The 24504-nt window shown below is 43.8% G+C and overlaps 1 protein-coding gene across 1 annotated transcript; it reads right to left on the reverse strand.

The window, feature by feature from the left end:
• Positions 1-1677: 1677 nt before the first annotated feature.
• Positions 1678-6035, reverse strand: LOC139016271 (cationic trypsin-3). The gene is made up of 5 exons (XM_070424054.1): positions 5956-6035; positions 4398-4557; positions 3388-3641; positions 2447-2583; positions 1678-1923 (listed from the first exon to the last, which is right to left on the reverse strand). Exons 1-5 carry the CDS (start codon positions 5993-5995, stop codon positions 1774-1776), a joined length of 741 nt encoding a protein of 246 aa, XP_070280155.1. The 5' UTR covers positions 5996-6035; the 3' UTR covers positions 1678-1773.
• Positions 6036-24504: the final 18469 nt, after the last annotated feature.

Here is a 24504-nt window from a genome sequence, read left to right on the forward strand (position 1 = left end):
CACTTGCACTTTTTTTTTTGCTTATGATTTAAAATAGTACATAATTTGGGCTGGGGTTTTGGAGGGCCTGGTGGTGGGATAGGGCCACAGATTATCTGCAGGCATAATGCCTACCATAGCAATAAAATTCCAGTTGGAAAGTAAGAAAGATATTGAACAACCGGCACATGGGTAGGTGAAACCTTGAATAATGCAGGACATCTGTAATTTTTAAAACTCCCTCCTTCTAGAGATTTTCATTTTTCTAGCCTCACAGTATTTCAGAGAGATTAGAGACAAAAGAGAGAGCATAGTGTCAAGCAATAGTGGTGCTTTGGGAATAAGGACAGCCAGGGCATCTCTCAGCTTTCCTACGAGCTAGTTGAATAACTTTGGGAAGTTGATTTTAACTTTCTGCAAGTTAGTGTCACTACCTGTTTAAAAATGTGATGGTAACAGTTACCCCTATCCTTATCCATCTTTATATCCTCAACTAGAGGCCCGGTGCACAAAAATTTGTGCACTGGGGGGGGGGGGGGGGGTCCCTCAGCCCGGCCTGTGCCCTCTCGCAGTCTGGGACCCCTCGGGGGATGACTAACTGCTGGCTTAGGCCTGCTCCCTGGGGGATTGGGCCTAAGATGGCAATCAGACATCCCTCTGGCAGCTCGGCAGCCCTCAGGGGATGTCCACTTGCCAGCGGGGAGCAGACCTAAGCTGCAGTCAGACATCCTTAGCGCTGCCGAGGAGGCAGGAGAGGCTCCCACCACCACCGCTGTACTAGCAGCCATCAGCCTGGCTTGTGGCTGAGCAGAGCTCCCCCATGTGGGAGTGCACTGACCACCAGAGGGCAGCTCCTGCATTGAGTGTCTGCCCCCTGGTGGTCAGTGTGTGTCATAGTGACCAGTCATTCCCAGTCTCTCTGCTGTTAGGGTCAGTTTGCATATTACCCTTTTACTATATAGGATAGAGTCCTGGTGCACAGGTGGGGGCTGGCTTTTTTGCCCTGAAGGGTGTCCCGGATCAGGGTGGGGGTCCCCACTGGGGTGCCTGGCCAGCCTGGATGAGGGGCTGAGGGCTGTTTTCAGGCTGGCCAGTGACTGAAGCTCCCAGCCTCTCCTCTTTTTCTTTTTTTAATTTTTTCTGGGATTTATTTGCCTTCTATAATTGAAACTTCGTTGCTGTCAGTGTAGCTGAGAGCCAGCTCGTTGCTGTCAGTGTAGCTGAGAGCCAGCTCGAGCTCTGAGGCCACAGCCTGCTGAAAGCAGGTACCTGGGGTTTGTTTAGCTTCTATAATTGAAACTTTGTTGATTTCAGAGCTTAGAGCCGGGCCACGGCAGGTGGGGAACCTTGGCTTCCTCCATCACTGGAGCAAGCAAGGCTCCTGTTCGCTTCAGCTGTGTGGCTGCCGGCCGCCATTTTGGTTGGCGGTTAATTTGCATATCACCCTGATTAGCCAATGGGAAGTGTAGCAAAGGTATGGTCAATTACCCTTTTTGTCTTTTATTAGATAGGATGTCCTACACAATCTGGCACATAGTAGGTGATCAGTGAATTTATTCTGATTAGGTGAATAAATACCCAAATAATCTTTTAAATTCTACCCTCATATGAGAGTTCAAGTCAATATCCACCTTCTTACTCAGCAGTCTGTTTCCAGAGAAAGTTTATAATACCAAGTAAGGAGAGTTCTTAGACATATTTAGTGCAGGACAAAATATTTTTATTTAGGTACTGTTTTAGGCATAGGAAGATGAAGTTGTCTAACAGGGATGGGTCAGGAAGAGATAAATGTGCTTAGTTGGAAGCCATGGTGTCCTGAATCCATCTCACGTAGTTGCAGACCTTGGTGTAGACACCAGGTTTGCCCTTCATAGCACAGCCATAGCCCCAAGAGACAATGCCCTGGAGCTGTCCATTGCAGACCACAGGTCCACCAGAGTCACCCTAAACAAGAGGGAAAAGCCATTTAGAATTCTCAACCACATCCAGATGGGATAAAGGCTCAAAGATGTTCCTCCATTATCCCGAGGCTATCTTTCCAGGCTGCTGCTGATCCTCCATGAAGCCCCTTCAACCCTCAGTCTCCACACTACATCCCCATTCTTCCTCCCCCCTCCTTCTAGGTCCTCCTCTTTCCTTAGTTACAGGCATATGGGGCCAAGAAGAAGTGGTAATACAGAGTGTAAGGCTTCCCAGCTAGCCCTGCTCTTTCAGAGTGTTCTTCTACAATAGACCTCATCAGAAGGGTACCTTAGCTGTGCTATTTGCACACCATCTTCTATGTATCTTTTTACCCTTAATTCTAACCACTCATATGGCAAAAAGAAAAGTGATCACTTATCCCAAATCTACCCCTCACTCCTCATGATCAGTTCCAGAAAAAGCCTTTTAATCTTCTGTATTTCAGAAGATTTGGTGGAGATGCATGAGATGGAGCTTGAAAGAAAAAGGGTGCAAAGAACCTAACCTGGCAAGAGTCCTTTCCACCCTCCAGGAAGCCCAGACACATCATGTTGTTGGTGATCTGGCCTGGGTAGGCTTTGCGGCAAACACTGTCAGAGAGGACGGGAGCATCCAGGCACTGCAGGAGCTCAGGGTAGTTAGCTGTTGGGTGCAGGAGTAAAAATGGAAGAAGGTTATTTGTGGAATCTAATGAGTGAATGAATTGACCAACGAAATAAGACCCGAAGCATGGAGGCATGGAGCTGACTGACATACCTCAATGTGGGGTTGGAGGGATGAGAAGAAATAAACCAAAGAACTTATATGCTTATCAATATGGTAGTGAAGACATGGGGAGGTAGGGGCTGGGAGGATGGGAATAAAGGCGGGGGGGGGAGAGGAGATATCTCTAATACTATCAATAATAAAAAGTATATATATATATATGGAAGAAGGTTACAGGATTTCTAAAATATTTCTTTTCCATGATTTCTTCCTGCCCTTCCCAATACCCCAACTCTTTCATTCAGATTATTAGTAACTTCTACTTTGGAAGAACAACTTTTATTTGAAAGGCCTTCCAAAGAGTTTTAATCAACAAGTTGTTCTCTGAGACTAGCATCAGTGACCAGAGATTTCAAGTTTAGAGACTTTTTTAAGTCGGTTTATGCTTCAGGCAGTCCCAAATTCCTTAGTATCAGTTCTGTTCACCTCTCAGTTCCTAGTTCTCTGCAAATCACTAGTCACTTATGTTGAATACCTGGCATCTTCATCATAGTTCATTAGTGCTCTATTTTTCAACAAAGGAATCTTCCTCATTTCCATTAACATAATCTAAGACTCCATATATCCACAGACTACTCTGTGAACCTTGTCTTGAGTGACAGTTTGGACTAACTGGCCCTCCATATGCCTTTTGCCTCTAGGATTCTCAGACTTAGTGCCTATGTTTCAGGTGACACTTACTGCCGACGCTCTGGGTGTTGCCCCAGCCAGAGATGAGACACTGGGTACCAACATCTGCACAAGTTCCTGGCAGAGAGATAGTGGAGACTCGAGAGCTGATGGTGGCAGGTGACTTCAGCTTAATCAGCATGATGTCATTATCGATGGTGCGGGCATTGTATTTGGGGTGGCGGATGATCTTGGCTGCATTAATGAACTGCTCATTGCCCTCAACGACTTCAATGTTGTGCTCTCCCAGACGCACCTGGATTCGACTGGATTAAAAGATTAAAAATTCTCTATTTAACTTGAACTTTCCCCTTTAAAAGTATACCCCAGTCATGAGCATAAGCACAGACATCACCCTCTTCAAGCATTCACACACACACACACAGTAATTGTACACTTAAGGCAGTCCCACCAGATAGGGTACAGTTAGAGGAGTCCTTAGGTAGGTATCACTACAGGCACAGACTGACAGCCCACCTTTGTGTTGGAGTAGTAAGATATGTGAATGGGAACCAAATGACACCAATAAAACAATGAGGGTAAAAAGAGAATTAGTGGCAATTAATCAGCACCTGCTTTTCTCCTCTGTTTGGGGTTACCAATTATTGTAGAGAGATGCAGCAGCAATCAGAGACATGACAAGATATTAAGGAGCAGAATGAGTTGTGTTTATTTTCAGTGCACTGGACATTTCATCTATTTTATTACCTCCATATGGCATTCTTTTCTGGTTGAGCTATAATGATTAGGACTATTTCATGATTAATGCTCTGAAGCTAGTTCTAAGTATATATTTTATCACTCACTATTTCCCCTTCCATGTCTTTATTTGGAAAGACATCAAGGAACTCTTAGGACACCATGTGAAAGTCCATCAGTGAATCATTCAATGCCTGGGAGAATAATGAGGCTCTTAGAACCTGAGTGCTCACCCTTCAATCATAACTCCGTAATTTACCCTGCTTGTGCTTTGGCAGGGCTGGGGAATGAGTTGATCAGGGATGTGAGTATTCGTTACTTACGACTTGTAGCAGTGAGCAGCGGACACCACCCACTGGTCATTGATGAGAGCGCCACCACAGAAGTGGTAGCCAGCGTTCAGGGACACCTGGTAGGGGATGGAATTCTTTCGGCAGGTGTAGCCCCCGACAATCTTGTCATCGTCATCATCGGGGAAAGCAACTGACAGAGAAAAGTTGGAAACTATCTGTGAAACAGATCCATCTTGGAATGTTGACTCACCACCAAGTTTTAGTAGATTAACCAGAAAAGCTCAGATAATGTTTTCCTGTCCCATATAATCAGAAAATGGTGATATTTAATGTAAAATTTTAAAAACCTAGCTTTTCTATATCTTTAACACATACCCTACTTATACCATGATAAGTATCTAATATTTAATTTATGCTTTAAATTTGATAAATGTACAGTTTTTATATATGTGATGCCACCCCCCCACACACACACAGATAAAAGACTTTACATAATAAATGTCCTGAACACCAACCACTACCTAAGAATATGAAGAATACTTTTTACATAAAACTGTGCTGAGAAGCCATGCAAATAGGTGTTCAGTAAAGCTTTGTGATACCCAAGGTTATGTTTGTTTGAGGTGGTTGGTATAGGATAGATAACCCAAGGTGGTAACCCAAAGGAAGCTTTTAGAAGCCACCTGAGAATGTTCTGGCCTGGAAGAAAATGGGAATTTTGTACTACCCACACCCTGAAGTTTCTCTTCTTGGCCTTCATCTATTCATCTATAATCTTCACAAAATAATTTCATAGAACGTTATAAGGTTTCTGTCTCCAACCTTTCCCCTTATCCCAATTATCTTTCCAACATTTTTCAATTTATTCAGATATACTAAGATTTCTTATGGCATCAAAATTTTTCATTACATTATATGTGTTCTATTGTTCAAGTATTTTAAAGTAATTTTGGGAAAGACATTTTCAGGCATACAAACAGCTATATTAAATTTAAACTTGCCCAATTTTGGAAAACATAGTAGTAAGTTTTCATAGTGTAAAAGTACTCATTTCTCTATCTCTTTTGATGATTTACACTGGTGAGATTTTGTTAGCAAAGATGTTGTAAAACCCAACCCATAGCTTTTATTCATGAGAAATAAAATATCTTTGCCTGCTATGATCCCTGCTAAGATGCCCTTCAGTCTAGAGGAGACTCAGGCTCTGACCCTCACAGCCTCTGCAAGCAGCAAAAGATTAGTTGTTTTTCCTAGGTATTAACTCCAAATCCTTAGAAAGGTCAAAGAAACATTTCTTTTCTGTTGACTGTCCTTTCCTTTTCCCTCTTCTTCATAGATTTTACCTTGAATTTGAGGGCAGGTGCTGCCTCTTTATACTTGATCTACACTGATCACTCCTGTCTAGCGATCTTTCCCAAATAAGTGAGATTTATTTCTCTATAGACACAGGTACTATGCACTGTTGCCTCAACATTTTAAGCTTCTTGAGTACTGAGATATATTCAACATTCATTGTCTTCCAAAGTACAAACTGCAAACTTAAATATGTGCAAGACACCTACTTATTCATTTAGTAAGAGAGACTCACCAGCAGCTCCCAGGAGAGCAAGGAAGATGAAGGCCTTCATGGTTGCTCACTGGATCTGGTGGGCAGTGGATGAAGGGTTTACATCCACTGCTATTTATACCTCCAGGTTTGTCATTGACACCTATGACCACAGGTGCCAGAAAAAGTGACTTCACTGGAAACACACAAATCCAAATTTAGAATTCATTTTTGTGCCAAATTGAACATAATTCAGCATTAAATTTAAACATCAACCACTTTTCCAGAAGGTCATGGGAATGAAAGTAATGACCCCACCTGGTGGGAACTGTTCCCATAATAGAAAAGTAAGTTGGAGTAAGGTCACAGAACAGAGCTACAGGTGTCCTGATTCCCAAACAAAAATCTTAGGTACTTGGTTGTTCCAACTGTAAACTTTTATCCTGAAGACTACCTTGAACTCCATACCCTTGATGTTTAATTAATACTGGCTCTTTCACAATTATATAATTTTTCTGTGGTAACTCTGGTCTTGTGTATACATGTTAACTTTCATTTTGAATAGAAACAACTTGTTCCCCTGAGAAGAGGGAAATTATTCTGATTTAAAACAGGAGAGTGAAAATAACTTACATTTATCCAGAACTTACTATATATCAGGACTTTTCTAAGTACTTTGCCTATATTAATTTAGTAATTCTCATAAGAAGCCCATAAGATACCTATTACTATCCCCCCTTTACAGATGGGTAAATGGAGACGCATAGAAGTATGTGACACTTGACAAAAATCACGCAACAAATACATGCTAGGGTCAGGATTCCAACCTAGGAACTTCAGGGTCTATGCAATACTTCCCTAATAAGTTCACCAACATCATACAATCAAGACAATACAGAATTCTTGGCCAATGATAAGACAATTGAAATTTGGGTTGTGCTTACTATGCGCCAAACACTGTGAAGAGAATCTACATACATCAACTCACCCAATCCTCACCAACAACTTTATGACTTATTGCTATAAATTTTACCATTCTGTAGATGAGGGTGAGGCTTAGAGAAGTTTTGTGTTTTGCTGAAAGTTTTATAGCTATTAAGTGGTCAGCACAGGGTTCAAACTCAAGCAGCCTCAATTTAGGATTCATGTCCTCCACTGTGATACCATAAACATGAGCAAAGAGAACAATCTGAGCTCTGTCAAATTAAGGGATGACTCTGGGGAGCATATCAAATTCTGAAAAATCCAAGAAATGGGGTCCAGAACAGGATTCATCATCATAATGGGGCACAGAAGAAGTATACAGAATATGTGACTCTCAGTGAGAACTAACCTCCAGCTTCTACACCCACACGTAGCCAGTTTCTACATGCACACAATACACCTGAGTGGCCTACCAGTGTGCTATTTCTGCTTTAACAAACCATCCCTCTGGAAGTAGTTTCTGTTTCTTTTACATTTGAAATTTTGCTGATACAAAGATGATTTACTAGAAGAGCTTTGGGCCAGATAACTCTTTTCTGTGGGGAATGCCCTGCATACTGTAGCATATTTATCAGCATCTCTGGCCTCTGGTTACAAGTGGCACTAACCTCTCCTCCCAGTTATGACAACTGCTAAATTTCCCTCTAGGGATCAAAATCATCTCCAGCTGAGAATGACTGATCACAGGAGAAAGGATGGGCAAGATAGCTCCTCAGGCCATATGGGAAAGTGCCTTTAGTTTCAGGACAATATAGGTATTGGGTAACTACTGACTGAATGGTTCAAAGCAAGTTGCTTTTCATTGGCCCCTAAAAATCAGGAAATACTAAGGAGTAAGAGAAGGGTCAGGCCCAGAAAGAAGAGTCTTCTCATCCTGTTCAATTACCTCCCACTGCCGACACCACAGTGAAGTATGGGGAGTCGTATGGTTCTACATCACCCTGAAACTTCTCCTGAACCTCGCCAGACTTCTTGGACCATATGAGAAACACTACATCTTAGAGCAGAGCTTTCACAATAGTTGGAGTGTGTGCTGCTATGTCCTAGAAAGTTCTCTCCTGCGTGTTCTGGGCTTTATTACTTGGACCCCTTCCTCCAGGAAGAGTGGAGATTGCCAGATACGGGGAGTTAGCTAGGATTGATTTCAAATTCCCAAGTAAATACCTGGAGACAAAGGAATGTGGGCCTGCCTGGCTGCAGTGGGATGATTCAGTCATCTAAAGCAGTAGTGGGGATGGGGAGAAATGCCAAGTGATGGGTTCCATACTTCAGTTCTTCCCATACAACTCTCACACACGGAGCAAGGAAGCCACTTAGCACAGTGCCTGGAATGTAAGTGACATTTTGATATTTAAATGGACTTTTTCCCTGTGTCTCTTCTTGAGCAAAGACATTGATATTTTGTGTGCTGGTGAATTTTTCTCTGGTCATTTGTGCACTACCTAAAATCATGTTGAAAACTACTAGGGATGTGCACACCAAACATTAGGTAGGTGGTTGAACAAAATTAGAGTGGGGAAAAAATCAAAGATCACTGATGGTGGTAGCTGCGGTGGAAGGGGGATGGAGCAGTGTAGATCTGAATATTAAGTGAAAGTGATTAATATTCTAAGTGAAAGTGACTAGGACAAAGCTCCCTGCTGACGGGGCCAGGCAAATCCTGAATCAGCATGAGGAGTCTCTGGGTATATATATGCAGTTTGTCATTGATGTAAACTGGGTGAACAAATCTAAGGCGATATCCTTGCATGATTGTAAAGGAGCTTAGATGTACAAGGTGCCTTTTCCTTCTGAAATACTGTAAATCATTCTTTGAAGTTTGACCCTGCAGAATTCCAAAATATTCTTGCTTGTACTTGATGTGTGCCAAACTTTTGTTCTGGATAATGTCAATGAATTTTCATGCACAATCAGTGCCAAACATGCCAAATTGCATGTGAGTCTGCTTCCTCCACCCGCTCCCATAAACAGAGCCACTAGCTGTGGGGTTGGGGGGGATGCCCATATTCCACATATGCAGAGTATGTTGGTACCTATACTTCTTTTTCTAACTTCAAGCACAGGGTGGCCCAGGGGCACGTGTCTGTATTTAATTAATCTGTATGTGTCACCTCTCTTTCCCACGCACATTGCTTAGTGGCCTTGGAGGACTATGTAAACTTGTGCCTGAACTGCAGTCTGATTGAGCTCCAGCAAATCTGTTGACTTTCGCATTGGCAGGAGCAGGAGTCACTAGCCTCAAATGGCAATTTTATGCTCTTTTCCTTTAGGGAGTCTGTTTTTCTCTTTCCATAGCTTCTCCAGCCACTTTCCTGGTTAATGCAGCTTTATTCACAGAGGCCATACTGTCTCTTTATGACTGCAATGTGCAGGGAAATTTTTAAAATAAGAATTCCACTCCTTGAAAAACAATGTACTAAGAAACTTACTAAAAACCTGAGGTAAACAGGGCAGCAAAATCACAATGAAAACCAAGGTACAAAGCATATGCTTGTGTAATAACGTTGATGCTAACCTGAGCGTCTAAGCTGAATTTGTAATCTTTGTCATATGTAGAAAATCAGTGACTAGAATGTTCTTTCTGGGTAAAGTGAACCCTGGAACCAGACCTGGGTTTCCCTGAAAACCCTGCTCGAGGATGGCATTCGTTTGGGGGTCATTTCTACTCTAGCTACAGGTGATCCTCTCCATAAAATTGTTTGCAGGGGTCAGCAAACTTTTCCTGTAGAAAGCCAGAGAATGAATCATTTTGGCTCTGGCTTTGCGGGCAGCATGGTCCCTGTTATAGCTACTCTGCTATTGTGGCATGAAAGCAGCTGAGGACACTATGCAAATGAGTGAGTGCAGCCTGGTTCCGTGAAATTTCATTCACTGAAGCAGGCTGTAGGCCAGACTTGCCTCTGAGCCACCGTTTGTCAACACTGCTCTCAAAGATAGAGGAGAAACCATTTACATGCCCCATATCCGAACTTGAAATTGAATGGTGGGTCCATTTCAATAATCAGACCTGGCTTAAAGTAAAATTAGTAATCTTACCAGTAAAATAAGTATCTCACAGTTGCCTTTACTTCAAATCATGTTTTAGGGTAAAAGGAAGAAGAGAGGGGGACTGGGGGTTTAGGGCTGGAATACTGGAGTCACAAAGGACAGTACAGGGAAAAGGAGAGAGTGACAGGCAGAAAATTGTAACCAAGTATGTGAAGTCATAAAATTGATGTGCCAACAACATTTAGGAATAATTTTATGCATTGGTATGGACGGAATGCTGAGAAATCTATAGAGCTCATGTTTTGCTACAGCAATATGCCTCATCATGGTTGAGACTTCACTCTGAGATGGGCGGGCTGGGGCCTAATTACAGCCATCTGACTGCATGTCCTTCTCTCTCAGACCTGTACTGCCTTACTGTCTCTGTGGGAGAATTGTGTCCTGGCACAGGGCTTCTCTTTGGCCACAAGGAGGAGCTATGACTCTACTGAGATACAGGGAGCCCTGAGGGAGGGTTGAGGAAACTCCCTGGAAGGAGAGGGTTAAGGGCAAGTCTGGTTTTGTTTACAACACAGGAGAATGGGGTTGGCAGAGGCTGGGAGTCAGTGCTGAAATGTGGGGGGTTAAATACAGAGTGCTCTGCTCTGTGTTGATCTGCAGGTGTTTCTGTCCCAGCCTGCACCTCCAGAGCAGTTGCTTGGGAGCCTGCAAGGGGTTAGAAGGAAGAGGGGTTTGAGGTGGGGGCAGTGAAGCCCACAGGCAGACGCAGGTGGAGGACATTCCTGAGACAAGAAGAAGACTGGGACTGGGGTTGGGGCTCAGCATTCTGTTCATACCAATGCATAACATTATACCTAAATGCTGGCTGCCTCATCTCAGCTCGCTCCAGCCTGCTGGGATGGGAGCTCCTGGACTCAGGCACTGAGAGGCCAGAGGTTGGTTGGGATCTTGCAGAGATCACAATAACTTAGGGGTATCTATTTACTAGGCCAGGGGAGCCCCAGAGTCCCAAGTCCCTCACTCCAGAGTATAGGAAGAGTTTTATTCTTGTCCCTCTGCTGGGTGGTCTTCTGAGTTCTGGAGCAGGAAATGACAGGAAACTCTTCTGGGTCTGATGAAACGGTTCTATCAAAATACCATCAACAGATTTCCTTCTGAACCCTATCTCCAATCCAATGACCCATGGCAGCTAGAATTATCCAGACTCAAGAACACTTGATACCACAACACCTAGAGATAGAAAAGACAGACATCCACATCCCAGATCTGAAAGGAGCTTCTCATTTTTTTCACTCAAGGCTCCTGGTGTTTTTGTTTTGTTTTGTTTTTAACTTTTGGAATTTTCCTTATTTCTTAAAAATCTTGGCAGTCTACAAAATTATATTTTATGTCAACTCTCGCTGTATGTAGAAGAAGGACGTTTCAGAATATCTATCTATTCTACCGAACTGCCCGAAAGTGAAAGTCTAGCTCACAAGCAGTTAGCAGAAAAATGATTAGTACTTGTGTGAAAGTTAATTTTGTAATTCATCTTAGAATGGAACACAGGAATCTGCTAAAGACAACCAACTCATTTGCCTACACTTAGAAATTATTTAACTTTCTGTATTATGAACAACTTTCAACATCTGTTAAAAATTATAAACATTAGAAACTTCAGGAAAACACACTTCACACTTTTAAAGTCAATATTAAATATTCTATGTGACCAACTTTAACTTAAAGATTGAGAAGTCAGGGTCTCCCTGGACCTCCCTCACTCCACAAAACACCTGCAGCTTCTTCCAAATAATAAAAATAAGGTGACACTGAATCACATTTGAAAGTTAATAAATAATGCCCGCACACCACAGTATTGCATTTAGTTATTGTTAATTGTTACTCATATTACTTTCAAATGACTTGAAGATGAAATATTTATAATCCATACAATAATAGAAGCAGTATGCATAAATATTTTGAGTGGCTAAATAAAATTTCAATGGCTAAACAGGCCAATAGCATGAACTGATGATTTATGAAGGTGAATGACCTATAGGAGCAGGCTGTCCCATCTGGTTTTGATCTGGATTTGCATTTGGAAAACCGATGACCATTGGTCCACCTGCAAGCATATGACCTCAAGAGTCAATGTGTGCCCAGCTGGTGCAGGTCAGTGGTAGAGCATTGAGCCAGGAACCAAGAGGTCACTGATTTGATTCTCAGTCAGGGCACATGCCTGAGTTGCAGGCTCAATCCCCTAAAAGGGGTGTGCAGGAGGCAGCTGATCGATGATGTTCCTCATTGATGGTTCTATCTATCTCTCTTCCTTCCTCTCTCTCTAAAAAAAATTCAATAAAATATATATATTTAGAAAAGAGTCAATACATATGTTGAATTTGTATTTTTATCAGAAAGAAAAAGAACTATTTCAAGGTCAGAGCCACTAGTAACTAAGAGCCAGTTGAGCAGAATGGAAGGGGAGTCATACCCTTGTCCCCTAGCAGACCCTAGAAACCAGTTCTGAGCACCAGTGAAGAGTGAGACTGAGTCAGATGTAACTTTAATCTTCATGGGACTCTGTGTCCAGGTAACTAAATTTGACAGAATTAGACACAAGAGATTTTCCTTCCCTGCCCTTATCCCAGACCACACAGCCTGGTCTTCCCACTGAGTTCTCAGGGACTGGTGATGGAGAAAGCTCTCTCCTTCTTAAAATCACAAAAAGCAGAGGCAATGATAGAGGTCTTCTTTCTAAAATAAAAAAAAAATTCAAATTTTAAACATCCCAACACACACACCTTTTCTCATGAATACCCAAACTGTTGGGAATTGTTCAAATATAAGCAGGATTTTAAATACTGGACAACCCCAAATATGACCAATGTCCAAAATATGCATCCTGCTATCATCCAGCCCACTCCACTTTGTTCCAGTTCTTCTTGAACCTCATCCCCACAGGTCATAGGACTTCCCACCTCTTTGTGGATGGTTATCTTCATGCTAAATTTATTGCATATTTCTTCCCTCTTTTACTTTTGTGCTGTGATCAAACCCTGGCATTTCCCAAGCACCCAGCGACAGCCCTCTGTTCCTTCTGTGGAGCATTCCCCTGCAAAAAAGTGGCAGAGAATCCATTTCTTTATTTCATCCTATCCTTTGGACAATTCTTTATAAGCAACAAAAATTTCTTGTTTTCTACCTCTCCTGTTGAAAATATAAGACAACCAGCACAACTAACCCTATGCCATGTGGCACATGTTTCTTTACAGGGGTGGGTTTCATCTGCATCTTGTTGGATGATGTGCACCTGATTTTTCAAGAGCATTTGCAAAAAACACTGAAGTAAATAATTCATCTGAAATCTACTCATTAACCATAGTCATGTCTTCATATGTGCAGAATTAGTATTATATGTAGCCTCTTATCCATGTTTTTTACTATTTTCTTCCTTCCTCCCTCCCTCCCCCCCTCTCCCTCCCTCTTCCTCCCCTCTCTCCCTTTCTTTGAAAAACTTCACATATAAACTATGTAGTACAATGAGGTAGGTACTTGGGACACTGGATGCCCAGTTTTCTAGCCCAGGAAACATCTAGGGATATCTCCAGTTAGGGTCATACAACTGTAAAACTGGACAGAGACTGGAAAATTATGTGTGTCAGCCAATGTTTTATCGATGAGGAAGTGAGACTCCATGCAAAGGACAGTATTTAACTGTGTTAATACTGATTATACTCCTAACCTCCATATGGCACCTATTATATATTTCTAGTCTAGGGGAATCTCTGAGTTTTTATCAGAATATAAGCATCACGAGAGTGAGCGTATTGTCTTACACATGCTTTTCACTAAGAAGCCATTCAAGGACCACCAACAAATCAAGCATGCTAGACGTTACAGCAAGGATGGTGGTGGTTTCTGAGGTGTTCACTGCTGTATCTCTAGTGCTTGCTTTGTGTTCACTCAAAAAAAAAATGAATCACGGTGGGGGTTGAGGGGTGGGGGCTGTTTTTGAAGGGGTTTCACAAGGAATTCACAGCTAGTGTTTCCAAACAGTGAGAGAGAGAGAGAGAGAGAGAGAGAGAGAGAGAGAGAGAGAGAGAGACCTCTGTGGCAGTTCTGGTTCCCTGGCCTTACCCAGGTCCTTGCTGACTTAGGTTTATTAAGGGCTGAAGCCTGGCCCAGTGGGCTGAGATATGAGAACTGTGCCTTGCTGACCACTAGGTGGTGCTGTGGCCCCACCAAAACCCTTGAGGTTGGTCAAGGGCAGATAGAAGGAATAAAGAAGAAGCTGGCTCTCAAGAAAGGTAATTTGGCAATATCTGGAGATACTTTTGATTGTCGTGACTGGAGAGTGGGCAGTGCTACTGCATGTAGTAGATGGTGACCAGGGTTGCTGCTAAATATCCTGTCTTCACTGGACCCCCCCACAAGAAAGGGTTATCCTGTGCAATATGTCAGTAGTGCTGAGGCTGAGGAACCGTAGGCTAGACACTGAGTTGTAAACTGTTACCCAAAGAGAAGGTGACCTGTAGACAATTCAAGGACAGTTAAATCCTTCCGCCTAGTTACCCCAACTCCATGCTGTTATTCACCTCTATCACTTCTTTACATATCACATCTGACTTCTAACTCCTTAGCATCCTTATTCCCCACATAGCTCTTGCCCCTGGACAGATAAGAATATCACAAGGAGTGGGGCTGCAGTTTATCCCCCTCAATCAACACAAGGACTCATTAACTGTATTTGGTCCTAACTAGCATCAATCCAGGCAATGGGAAATGGCCTGAAGCTGGTTCTCAGGGGCACCTCATAGTCAGTGTCCCACAACGGAAACAATGTCTGAGAGTAAGTCAGATTTTCAAAGGAGCCAGGATGTGGGTGGTATCATCCTGCATTATTGTGAAGGAGACCAGGCAGACTCTGAGAGGGGGCCTGAGAGGGAGAGGAAGAGAGGAAGTGGCCAGATGCTGGGACTGGGACAGCAGAGGGAGGCAGCTGTTGGCACAAGGATGATGGCAGAGAAATATCCTTGAGACAACATGCCCACCCACTCAAACTGTCCCTAGAAATCCCAATTCTTTGAAAGAAGAAGTTAAAACTTTTTTGAAAGGAGCAAGTGTAGGAGGTGAAAAAGGAAGAGAACTCACGTGAGGAGAGCTTGAGAATTGGGAAATCTTTCTAGGCTGTGACGTTACAGCAACGCACCAGTCAGGGCTTGGAGCACTGTAGCCTGGTCTTCTTACCACTGGAGAGCAGAATCCTGGGCTAGGGCCTTGCCTGTTTGCCCCAAATCCACCATGGGCTCCAGGCTCCTGTGCTGTGTGGCCCTCTGCTTCCTGGGAGCAGGTGAGTGAGGGGCCCAAGTGGCTCGATCCACTCTGAGTCTCTCTGCCCTTTCACCTCTCCAGCAACAGGCTGCCTCCTAGGACTTGTCTGAATTCTGCCTCTTTTCTTCTCAGGTTCCCTGGACACAGCAGTTCTTCAGACTCCAAAATACCTCATCACGTGGGTGGGAAATAAGAAATCCCTAAGTTGTGAACAAAAGCTGAACCATAATGCTATGTACTGGTATAAGCAGGACTCCAAGCAATTGATGAAGATTATGTTTTCCTACAATATTAAGGAACTCGTTCTAAATGAGACAGTTCCAAGTCGTTTCTTACCTAAATCTCCGGACAAAGCTCATTTGAAACTTCATATCAACTCCTTGGAGCCAGGTGACTCTGCTGTGTATCTCTGTGCTAGCAGCCAAGACACAGCCCTGCAAAGTCACTGCCTCCCTGTGCACAAACCTGCTGGCCCAGCCAGGAAGCTGTGGGAACAATGTGTACACCCAACACACCCTGCTGTGAGACCCCTGACTGAAATTTCAACTGTAGTATAGCTCACAGTATCCAAAAGTGTTGTTCTGTAGTTTGTATGCTCAAAAGACTTCACAATTCTTACTCATCAGCTATAGCAGGGTTTCTAATAAATTTACTGAAGTACTCAGGACTATACAAACAAGTAATGGCCCTGTCCCAGGCACTGAAGATCTTAACTAATGGAAGAAGCTATTCCTTTCCTTTCTCTGCTGTACATCTTATACATCATATGCATATTATACATAACAATATTATTAAAAACATACTTCTGGCTAAAAATGTTTGATGAGTGAAAATTAAAAGGAGAGGTGAAGTTTCTAAGACCAAAAGGAAATTCAGATTATCAGTGAGTTCCCTGGTTAATATAAAAATATTTGGAGAAGCATGAAATCCATGGCAATAGGTAAATTAGACAGAAAGGGTGAGGGAGGAGAGCCAATAGAGGTACACTTGTGCATTGCAGACTCTCTCTCTCTTTCAGAAGGATGACCAATATGATTGTTCCTAATTCTGATTGAGTGTCATCTCAGAAGTGTCCTCCAGTTAAGACAGTAGCCAGATGATGGAGAATATTATGAGACATGGAAAGAAAAAATGGGCACAAATCTCTAGGTAGTAGCTAAGCTAGTCTTTGATCCTATCTTAAGTAAGATAACATGATAACATTTTTATTTTGGTACAATAACAATGGTAGCAGCATGGGTCAATAGGGGAATAGATTTTGGGTGGAATGAACTACTAAAAAAATTACTAAAATATTCTACATGAAAAATATAAAAAGATTTCTGTGGGACATTGTGGGTGATATAGAATAGAGACTCTGGATTACGTTATGTTCTTATAAAGATTAGGATTTATCCTGGCAGGTTTAAATGCAGGATTTGCTAGGATTTATTTAAGTTTGTCCCTTTTTTTAGGGAGCCCTAGCATCTGTCCTTATTACTAGTGCATGGCCTTTCCGGGGCCTCAGTGGGAATCACAGCGTATTCGCCAATGTGACTGTCTTCTGAAATCTCAGCTCTCCAGCCTTTTACCACCTGTTTTCTCCTGAGCCTTCTAGAGTCCAACCTGTTCATGCACATTAGAAACTGGCCAAGGAAAAGGGATTTCCTTACATGTATTCATGGGGCTCCTTTTCAGTACTCTATACCCTGAATCTGAGATGTCTTGGAATCAGTTATGTCTTTCCTATTTACCTCCAAGCAACATATGCCATTACTATTTTAAATAGATGATGTTTGCTTGAATATACTTATATGTTTACCATTCAATTTTTCACTATTCCTTCATGCAATCAGACCACCCTTAGATTATGTTCCTTCTTCAGGCATAGTCCGTAATTCAAATAACTTAAACTCACCTTTCACCTACCACTTGCTTTGGGAAATATTTATTTTAGCTCATGTTTCAGGGCACCAGAGCTTTTCACTTTCACTCATTGTTTGAGGTTTCAATTTAAATTGTGTTGTTTGTCATACTTGGAATTTTTCTTATTTATTGGGAGCCAAACAATGCAAAGAAATTCTATTTATTCAGATTTTTGCTGTTTCATGTAGACGGGCCAGTTGGAGTGTCTTCTTGTTACAGTGGATATCCATCATCATAATTGTAATAGTAATAATGTTAGCATTTTAATGAGGGTTAATTTTAGGTTCTTATTTGAGAATGGAATATCCCCAACTATAGTGGATTGGAAGCCCGTCATATACACAACATTCTCAGGGGGAGAATGTCCAACCCCCTTTGCTTAAATTCTAAGCCATTTTCCTTTGCATTTTTTTGGTCCTCATTAAAAATCTCATAAAATTTGTCACATTATAAAAATGCTAATATTTTCCTTCTGACCCAGCACATCCCTGGGCTAAAGAAAATTTAATTATCAACTCTTGACTTAAAGCATGTATAACTACCATGCTTCTCCCCAACATAGGTAGATATAAATTCCTGTTACTCCAGTTTGGTAATAAATATCTAACATAACAATAAATGGTAAAAAATCATTTAGCAGCTATAGATCATTTTATTTTTATGTTTATTCGTACATTTAAAATTTCTAAAATAAAAATTCAATGTTGGCAAATGGTACATTTGAAAATTAGCTGATATTTCAATAACTAAGCCTATAAGAGGCACAAACAGATAGTTTACATAGTGAAGTAGAAATGGCTCACAGTAGGTCATCCTAGCTAGTCCCAAATTGGAAAGCCATCTGTAGAAATGATGGACCTGGTTTGATTTCTAACATTTTAGCAATGGACAGGTCTTTGGGGGTCATATCATTGCAGTCCCTCTCATGTAAGAACTGAATAGAATGTCACACACATAAAGTAATTTAATCACTTGAATACAGAATACATTTCTCAAACATCATATGATATATTTTATTCCCTGGTCATTATCTTGAGTGTGTTTGATGACCTCACTACAAAAGAGTTCTGTGGGTAAACATGACATTTTATGCTTGCTCAAAGCAGTTGCTCAGTGAGCATTTGTTGAACCAGTCAAGCTGGCTATAAGTTCCACAAAGGCTGGGATAGTATCTGCAGGGCTGTGTTTTGTTTATTACTAAGAACCCAGACATAGCCAATTTCTGTTTAGTAAGCATTGGCTGTCCTAGGTATGTGGATGAGCGGTACTGTTGCCAACTATTTTTGAGATTTTGGATGCTTCTTTCCTCTTCAGACTCCTAGGTTTTCATATTCAGAATGAGGAATTGGTCTGGATTGCTGACACTGGGCTGGAGAGAGGCCTGAGATCTGGGAAATGTGCCGCTTTGGCCACAAGGAGGAGCTGTGGCTCTATTGAAACCTCTGAGCTGGGGGAAGGGATAGGACTGGGAGTCAGTGGAGGGGTGGGATGAGGAGGAAAGGTAGGGCTTTGGGACTCCATCTTTATGACATTTAGGGGCATCAGTGGTAGACATCCCAACAATATTAAACTAAAATCTTTTTCAAATTGATTTCCCTTTGTCTTGCGCCAATGCCTGTGTTCTCTTTTAGCAACCTTTTTGCTCTAAGCCCAGCCAAACCTGTACCCTCAATACAGAGGCAGATGCTGGTTGTCCCTTGTATGGTTCCTTCAGCACCCTTCCCAGTGTGTGGCTCTGGTCCTGCATCACAATCATGTACTTTAAGTGATGGACACTATTCCTTCCAATCTACCACCCTCCATGCCGTTGGGCAAAGGCCTCCAATGAGCCTAGAACTGGGGGGAAATATAATTTTGAGCGATGTCCTGCCTGACTGAGCTGGAAGGATGGAGAAAGTGTTCTGTGGCCTAGAGGAGTCCTGGGAGGGAGGAGGATAGAGAGAGAAACTGTATGATGAGGAAGGCAGCTAATAGTAAAAGAGCAGCTGCCAGAGGAATAACCCATCCGGATCCATTGAAATCCATCCTCTATCAGAATCTATATAAGGCAGGAAAGGGGGAGGAAGGAATGTCCCCTGCAGCAGGGGAAACTGTCAGCGATAATGACATCATAGGCAGAACCACCAACCAAGGCCTAGGAGACCAGAGCCCAGCCCCCTGCCAGAATATCCCAGTTAGAAGATGCCACTCATCCTGATTCCACCATGGACTACAAGCTGCTCTGCTGTGTGGCCCTCTGTCTCCTGGGAACAGGTGAGTCTTGGGCTCAAATGGCTGTCCTTGAATTCCAAGCCATTCCCCTGTGGCTGCAGCAATACCCTTCTTTCTAGGCTTTGTCTGAATTTTGTCCCTTTCCCCCCAACAGTCCTCATGGACACCGGAATTACTCAGATGCCAAGACACCTGGTCATGGGGATGAGAAGTAAGAAGTCTTTGAAATGCAAACAACATCTGGGACATAATTCTATGTACTGGTATAAACAGAGTGCTCAGAAGCCACCAGAGCTCATGTTTATCTACAACTATCAGGAACTCGTTGCAAATAACACTGTCCCCAGACGCTTCTCACCCGAATGCCTAGACAGCTCCCAGTTATACCTTCACGTGGATGCCCTGGAGCCAGAAGACTCCGCCATGTACCTCTGTGCCAGCAGCAAAGACACAGCCTTGCAGAGGCACCTTCTGCCTGTGCAGAAACTGCCTGGGTCCAGTCAGGAAACTGTGGAGCAACCAAGGCTCGGTTCGACATTTCCTGTGAGAGCCCAGACAGAAATCTCAGAGCACAATGCTGCCTGTCAATTCACTGGCTATGACAATGTTAAATCCCATGCAGACCCAATAGCCTGTGGCCTGGCCTTGTCTTGAACATGACTATGCCTGGACAGAAATGTGCAAGTTCTTCATTATCTTCCTATCAGCTTGTGTCCTGGGAAATCTTTCATAAATCACCTCACACCCTTGTCACAGTAGGCCTACCAAGCCTGCTTCTAATAGGTACCTTTCCCTGACTTCTCTTTCTAACCAAGTTAGACCCAAACCACAGCCCTGATCCCAGCTCTAAATGTGCTCAGACCTTTTCTAAAACACCGCCTTCCCTCACCTTGTGGCTTTGTCAGTTCCCACCACTGAGGATAATAGTTTCCTCATCCTGTTTGGTTGTTTTTCTCTTTAGTCTCTTGATCAGAACTGTGAGTCACAGAGTCCATGCCTCTAGATCGTGGCTCTGAATTGGCTGTTGGAGAAGACAGTGGGTCCTGTTTGTGTGATCACGTCTTCAGACCCAGCCTAGCTGTCCTAAAGGCCACATTCGCGAAGGACCCTTCTGTAGCCACAGTATTTCACTTAGGGCCTGCGGTCCTTCATGCTCCAGGACACATGGGGCTGAGCCAGGGGCATCACATGTCTGCACAGGCACTAAGGCTCAGGGTGCCAGCCCTTACCTAAGAACACCAAAGCTTTGAGCTGGGGAACACCCCCATTCCCTGACCTGACATCTGTACCAGGCTGCTCTGTTTTGTGGCCTTGGGAACCGCTGAGTCCAAGAAAGAGAAGGAGACTTTTGATGTGGGGTTTTCAATCCAGATCCTCAGTATTTCCTACATCTGGACAACTAACAGAAGCCATGATTGTGCAAGTCAAACAGATGCCAAGAAGCTGGTCTTTGAATGTTCTTAGAAAGTGAACCACTTTCTGATGTATTGGTGTCAACAGAACCCAGGACAAGGTCTCAGACTGATCCATTGTCCAGTGCTGAATTTATAAGCAAAGCAGAGGTGCTTAAGAGCACCTCTCTCAAAAAAAAAACCCACCAAAGTTACCATTAAAAATTCCCTCTAATGGAGTCTAAGCAAGCTAGACTTGACCCTTTACCGTGGATTGGGTGTTTGTCCTCTACTTTCAGTAACAGGGGTGCACAGCTATAGTCACTCCCTGTCCATGCACTCTCTCCATCACTGACTCCAGCTCCTGGGAGTCTTTCTGTGCATCCTGGTTCTGTAGTTGAATCCTTATCAGATTCTGTTTTCCCAAGTCCCTTTGTTTATTACTTTTATTCATTCAGACTGGCCACTACCGCCTAACAGACTAAGAATAGAGGGTTAGAATATTTTATTTCCTACTTGGGCATTGGAGAAAAACTTAGAGAAAATTAATCATATACACATGTGTTTTTACATCTAGGGAATTGGGCATTATATTATTATCAACTAGTAGCCCTGAGCACCAATCCAGGCAACAGTAGCTCGCCAGTGGCTTGCTGCTGCTCTCTAGTAGGTCTCTGCCAGCTGCCCTGCCCTCCTGTAGCTCCCCCACACCTTCATAGCTTGCTGTCCTGCCCCTCCTGTAGCTCTTTGCTGCCTGCTTGTAGCTCGCTGCCCCACCCTCCTGTTGATCCCTGATCCGGTTTTTATGCAGTCAGTCGTTATGCTTCAAGGCATAACGACCATTTGCATATTACATCTTTATTATATAGGATGAACAGAGGCAAGAGAGGATCTCTGAAAAGAGAGAATAGAAAAGAAATTGTCCAGCAGTGTGGGAACAGCAAGTAAGATCATTTTTTAAACGGACGGTGGGGGTGAGGTTTGGAGGGGGAATAAGCTGATTAGTGGGCACCTTGCAAAGAGGCCTGTCTAAATTATCTGCCTTAAAGTAGCTGTTGGGGTCATCAAAGATACAACAACTTCTGCTGCCTGGCTAGCATGGCTCAGTGGTTGAGCATTGAACTATGAACCAGGAGGTCACTGTTTGATTCCCGATCAGGGCACATGACCAGGTTGCAGGCTCTATACTCAGTGGGGGGCGAGCCAGAGGCAGCCAATCAATGATTCTCTCTCATCATTGATGTTTCTATCCCTCTCTCCCTCTCCTTTTACTCTCTGAAATCAATAAAAATAGTTTTTAAAAAACAAAATCTGCTAATTATTAATCATCAAAAAATCCTTGGGATGCCCTAGCTGTTGGACTCAGTGGATAGAGCATTTAGGGGTCTCAGTTATAATTCCGGTCAACGGCATGTAACTCAGTTGCAAGCTTTTTCCCTGGTCCTGGAAGGGGCACGTGCGGGAGGCAACCAATTGATGTGTCTCTCTCACATTGATGTTTCTCTCTGTCTCTCCCCCACTCTTCCACTGTCTTTAAAAAACCAATGGAAAAATATCCTCAGGTGAGAATTAACAACAAGAACAACAAAATCCTTGGGAGTCTATCTGCAGTCCATCTCCATGACCATATTTTTCCCTCTTACAATAAAAATTCCAAAATCAGCTAGAACTGGATTTTTGTACCTTTAAATTAAAAAAGAAAAACACAGTGAAACAAACAAATGGTAAAATCGTTCCTAATTTAAACACATCCTTGGACTCTTGCCCTCTTTTATCTTGTCTAACTCTAAATCTTGGTTACTGCCAAAACACACCACATGGGGGCAATATGGAACTGCCGAACTCCAAAAGTTTCTGGGGCAGAGCTAGGGATCTGAGCTAGCTGCCTGGGGCCAAGAGGGTTAAGCAAAACCTTGTTTGGTGTTTTTATCTGCTGTAAGAATTAATACCATAAACACTAATTTGCAGGTGCTGTCCCAGCCAGGAGTCATTTATTTCAACTGTGCAGTGATTAGGGGGGCTCTCTGAGCTTGCAAGGGAAAGTGAAGGGTGCAGAGCTGGTAGGGGGCAGCCTGCATGCCCTGGGAGCAGGGACACGTAGAGGAACAATTGCCTCATGGAAAAGCAAAGGAGCTGTGGGGACCAGCATGCTACCGAAACCCAGCCCACCTCCACCAGCCCCTCCAGCCACACATGTCATGCAAGAGGCTTAGCAGGACAAAGCAGGGTGCCTAGATCAGCTGAACCAGGGACCTGGCAAAGGAGGCCAGGCTCATGGGTACCAGCATAGACAGTGACATCAGAGCAGTGACATCACTGCCTAACTTCCAATCAGAAGGTGCTCAGAACATTAGTTCGTAGAGGACCAGAACTCTGAGCAAGGAGACTCCTGCCCAGTTCTGCCCCACCCTGCCATGGGCTCCAGGCTCTTCTGCTGTGTGGCCTTTTGTCTCCTGGGAGCAGGTATGTCCTTGGCACAGGTGGGGCATCTGTTCTAAGCCTGAAAGCACCTGCATCCAAGGCAGCATCAGGGTCCCTCCCCTGTTCTTTTACCAGCTTCTGTCTCCTTCCCTCACAGGCCCAGTGGATTTGGAAGTCACCCAGACTCCAAGGCACCTGACAAAAGCCAGAGGACAGACAGTGACACTGGGGTGCTCACCTATCTCTGGGCACTTGGCTGTGTCTTGGTATCAACAGGCCCAGGGCCAGGGCCTCCAGTTCCTCATTGGGTACTACAACGGGGAGGAGAGAGCAAAAGGAAACATCTCTAATCGATTCTCAGGAAAACAATCTGATGACTACAGCTCTAAGCTGACCATGAGCTCGCTGGAGCTGAAGGACTCTGCCCTGTATCTCAGCCAGGCTAGGAAAACAGTGGAATCAGGGAGTGGGAGGGGAAGGGATTCTAGGGGTAAGGGAATTTCAGCCCTTAAAAGAGAAGGATGTGAATGCCTGAGACTGTGGATAGTCAGCCACTGGGAGGCGCTGTGGACCACAGTACTGCAAGCTACCTTGGAGGGGTTGAAGGAGTGGCCCAGGAGAAGGCAGTTTAAGGGAATTTTGGGGCTACATGCCTGCATTGGGGAAGCAGTTTGAGTTCTTCAAACAGGCAAATGCCTGTGGGCCTTGGGGCCTATGGAATTCACAGACTCCTCACTGCCCAGGAAGTGCAGAGGTGCTTGAGCCTTTGTATGAACCAAGGAGGCAGCCTCCCTGAGGCAGTCTTCCCCTCCCAGGGGAAGGGGAGATGTAGGAGATGGGGTGACAAGGGCTGGGAAATTAGGGTGAGGCGGGGGCAGGTAAAGGAGAATAAGGTAAGTTGTAGGCATGTGGGCACAGCTCTACCTGCAGCCACCCTTTGCAGAGGGGCTGTGCAGGACAGGGAATGGTGAATAGAGAAGCTGACCCTGGGACCCAGGGGTACAGAGGGCCAAGAGGCGGCCCACATGGAGAGTCACACAGAGCAGGGAAGACATCAGAGCAGTGATGTCATAGGCAAATGCTCCTATCAGGGACTGAGAGGTAGAGAACTTTAGACTGCTCACCCCAGGAGCTCCTCCCTGAGCTAGGAGATGTCTTGGGATGCTGCCATGGTCTCTAGACTTCTCTGCTGTGTGGTCCTTTGTCTCCTGGGAGCAGGTGAGCTCTGGGTACTGTGTGTGAGCCTCTGATATGGGTTTGCCATCCCTGAAATACAAGCCTGCTGGTGATGGTGGTAGCAGGAGACTTCCCTGTGCCCTGCCCTTGAGCTCCCTCTGTCTCCTTTCTAACAGGCCCAGTGGATTCGGGAGTCACTCAGACC

This window comes from Myotis yumanensis, unplaced genomic scaffold (genome assembly GCF_028538775.1).
Source record: "Myotis yumanensis isolate MYYU_CA2020_CCGP unplaced genomic scaffold, mMyoYum1.0.hap1 SCAF_9, whole genome shotgun sequence".
Lineage (NCBI taxonomy): Eukaryota > Metazoa > Chordata > Mammalia > Chiroptera > Vespertilionidae > Myotis > Myotis yumanensis.

Excerpts from the sequence above, each read along its gene's own strand:
- LOC139016271 (XM_070424054.1), bottom strand. The coding sequence starts at position 5,995 with ATGAAGGCCTTCATCTTCCTTGCTCTCCTGGGAGCTGCTG. Across the intron at positions 3,642-4,397 it reads GCTGCTCACTGCTACAAGTC|TCGAATCCAGGTGCGTCTGG; the intron begins GTAAGTAACGAA and ends CTTTTAATCCAG. Across the intron at positions 1,924-2,446 it reads GTGGAAAGGACTCTTGCCAG|GGTGACTCTGGTGGACCTGT; the intron begins GTTAGGTTCTTT and ends CCTCTTGTTTAG.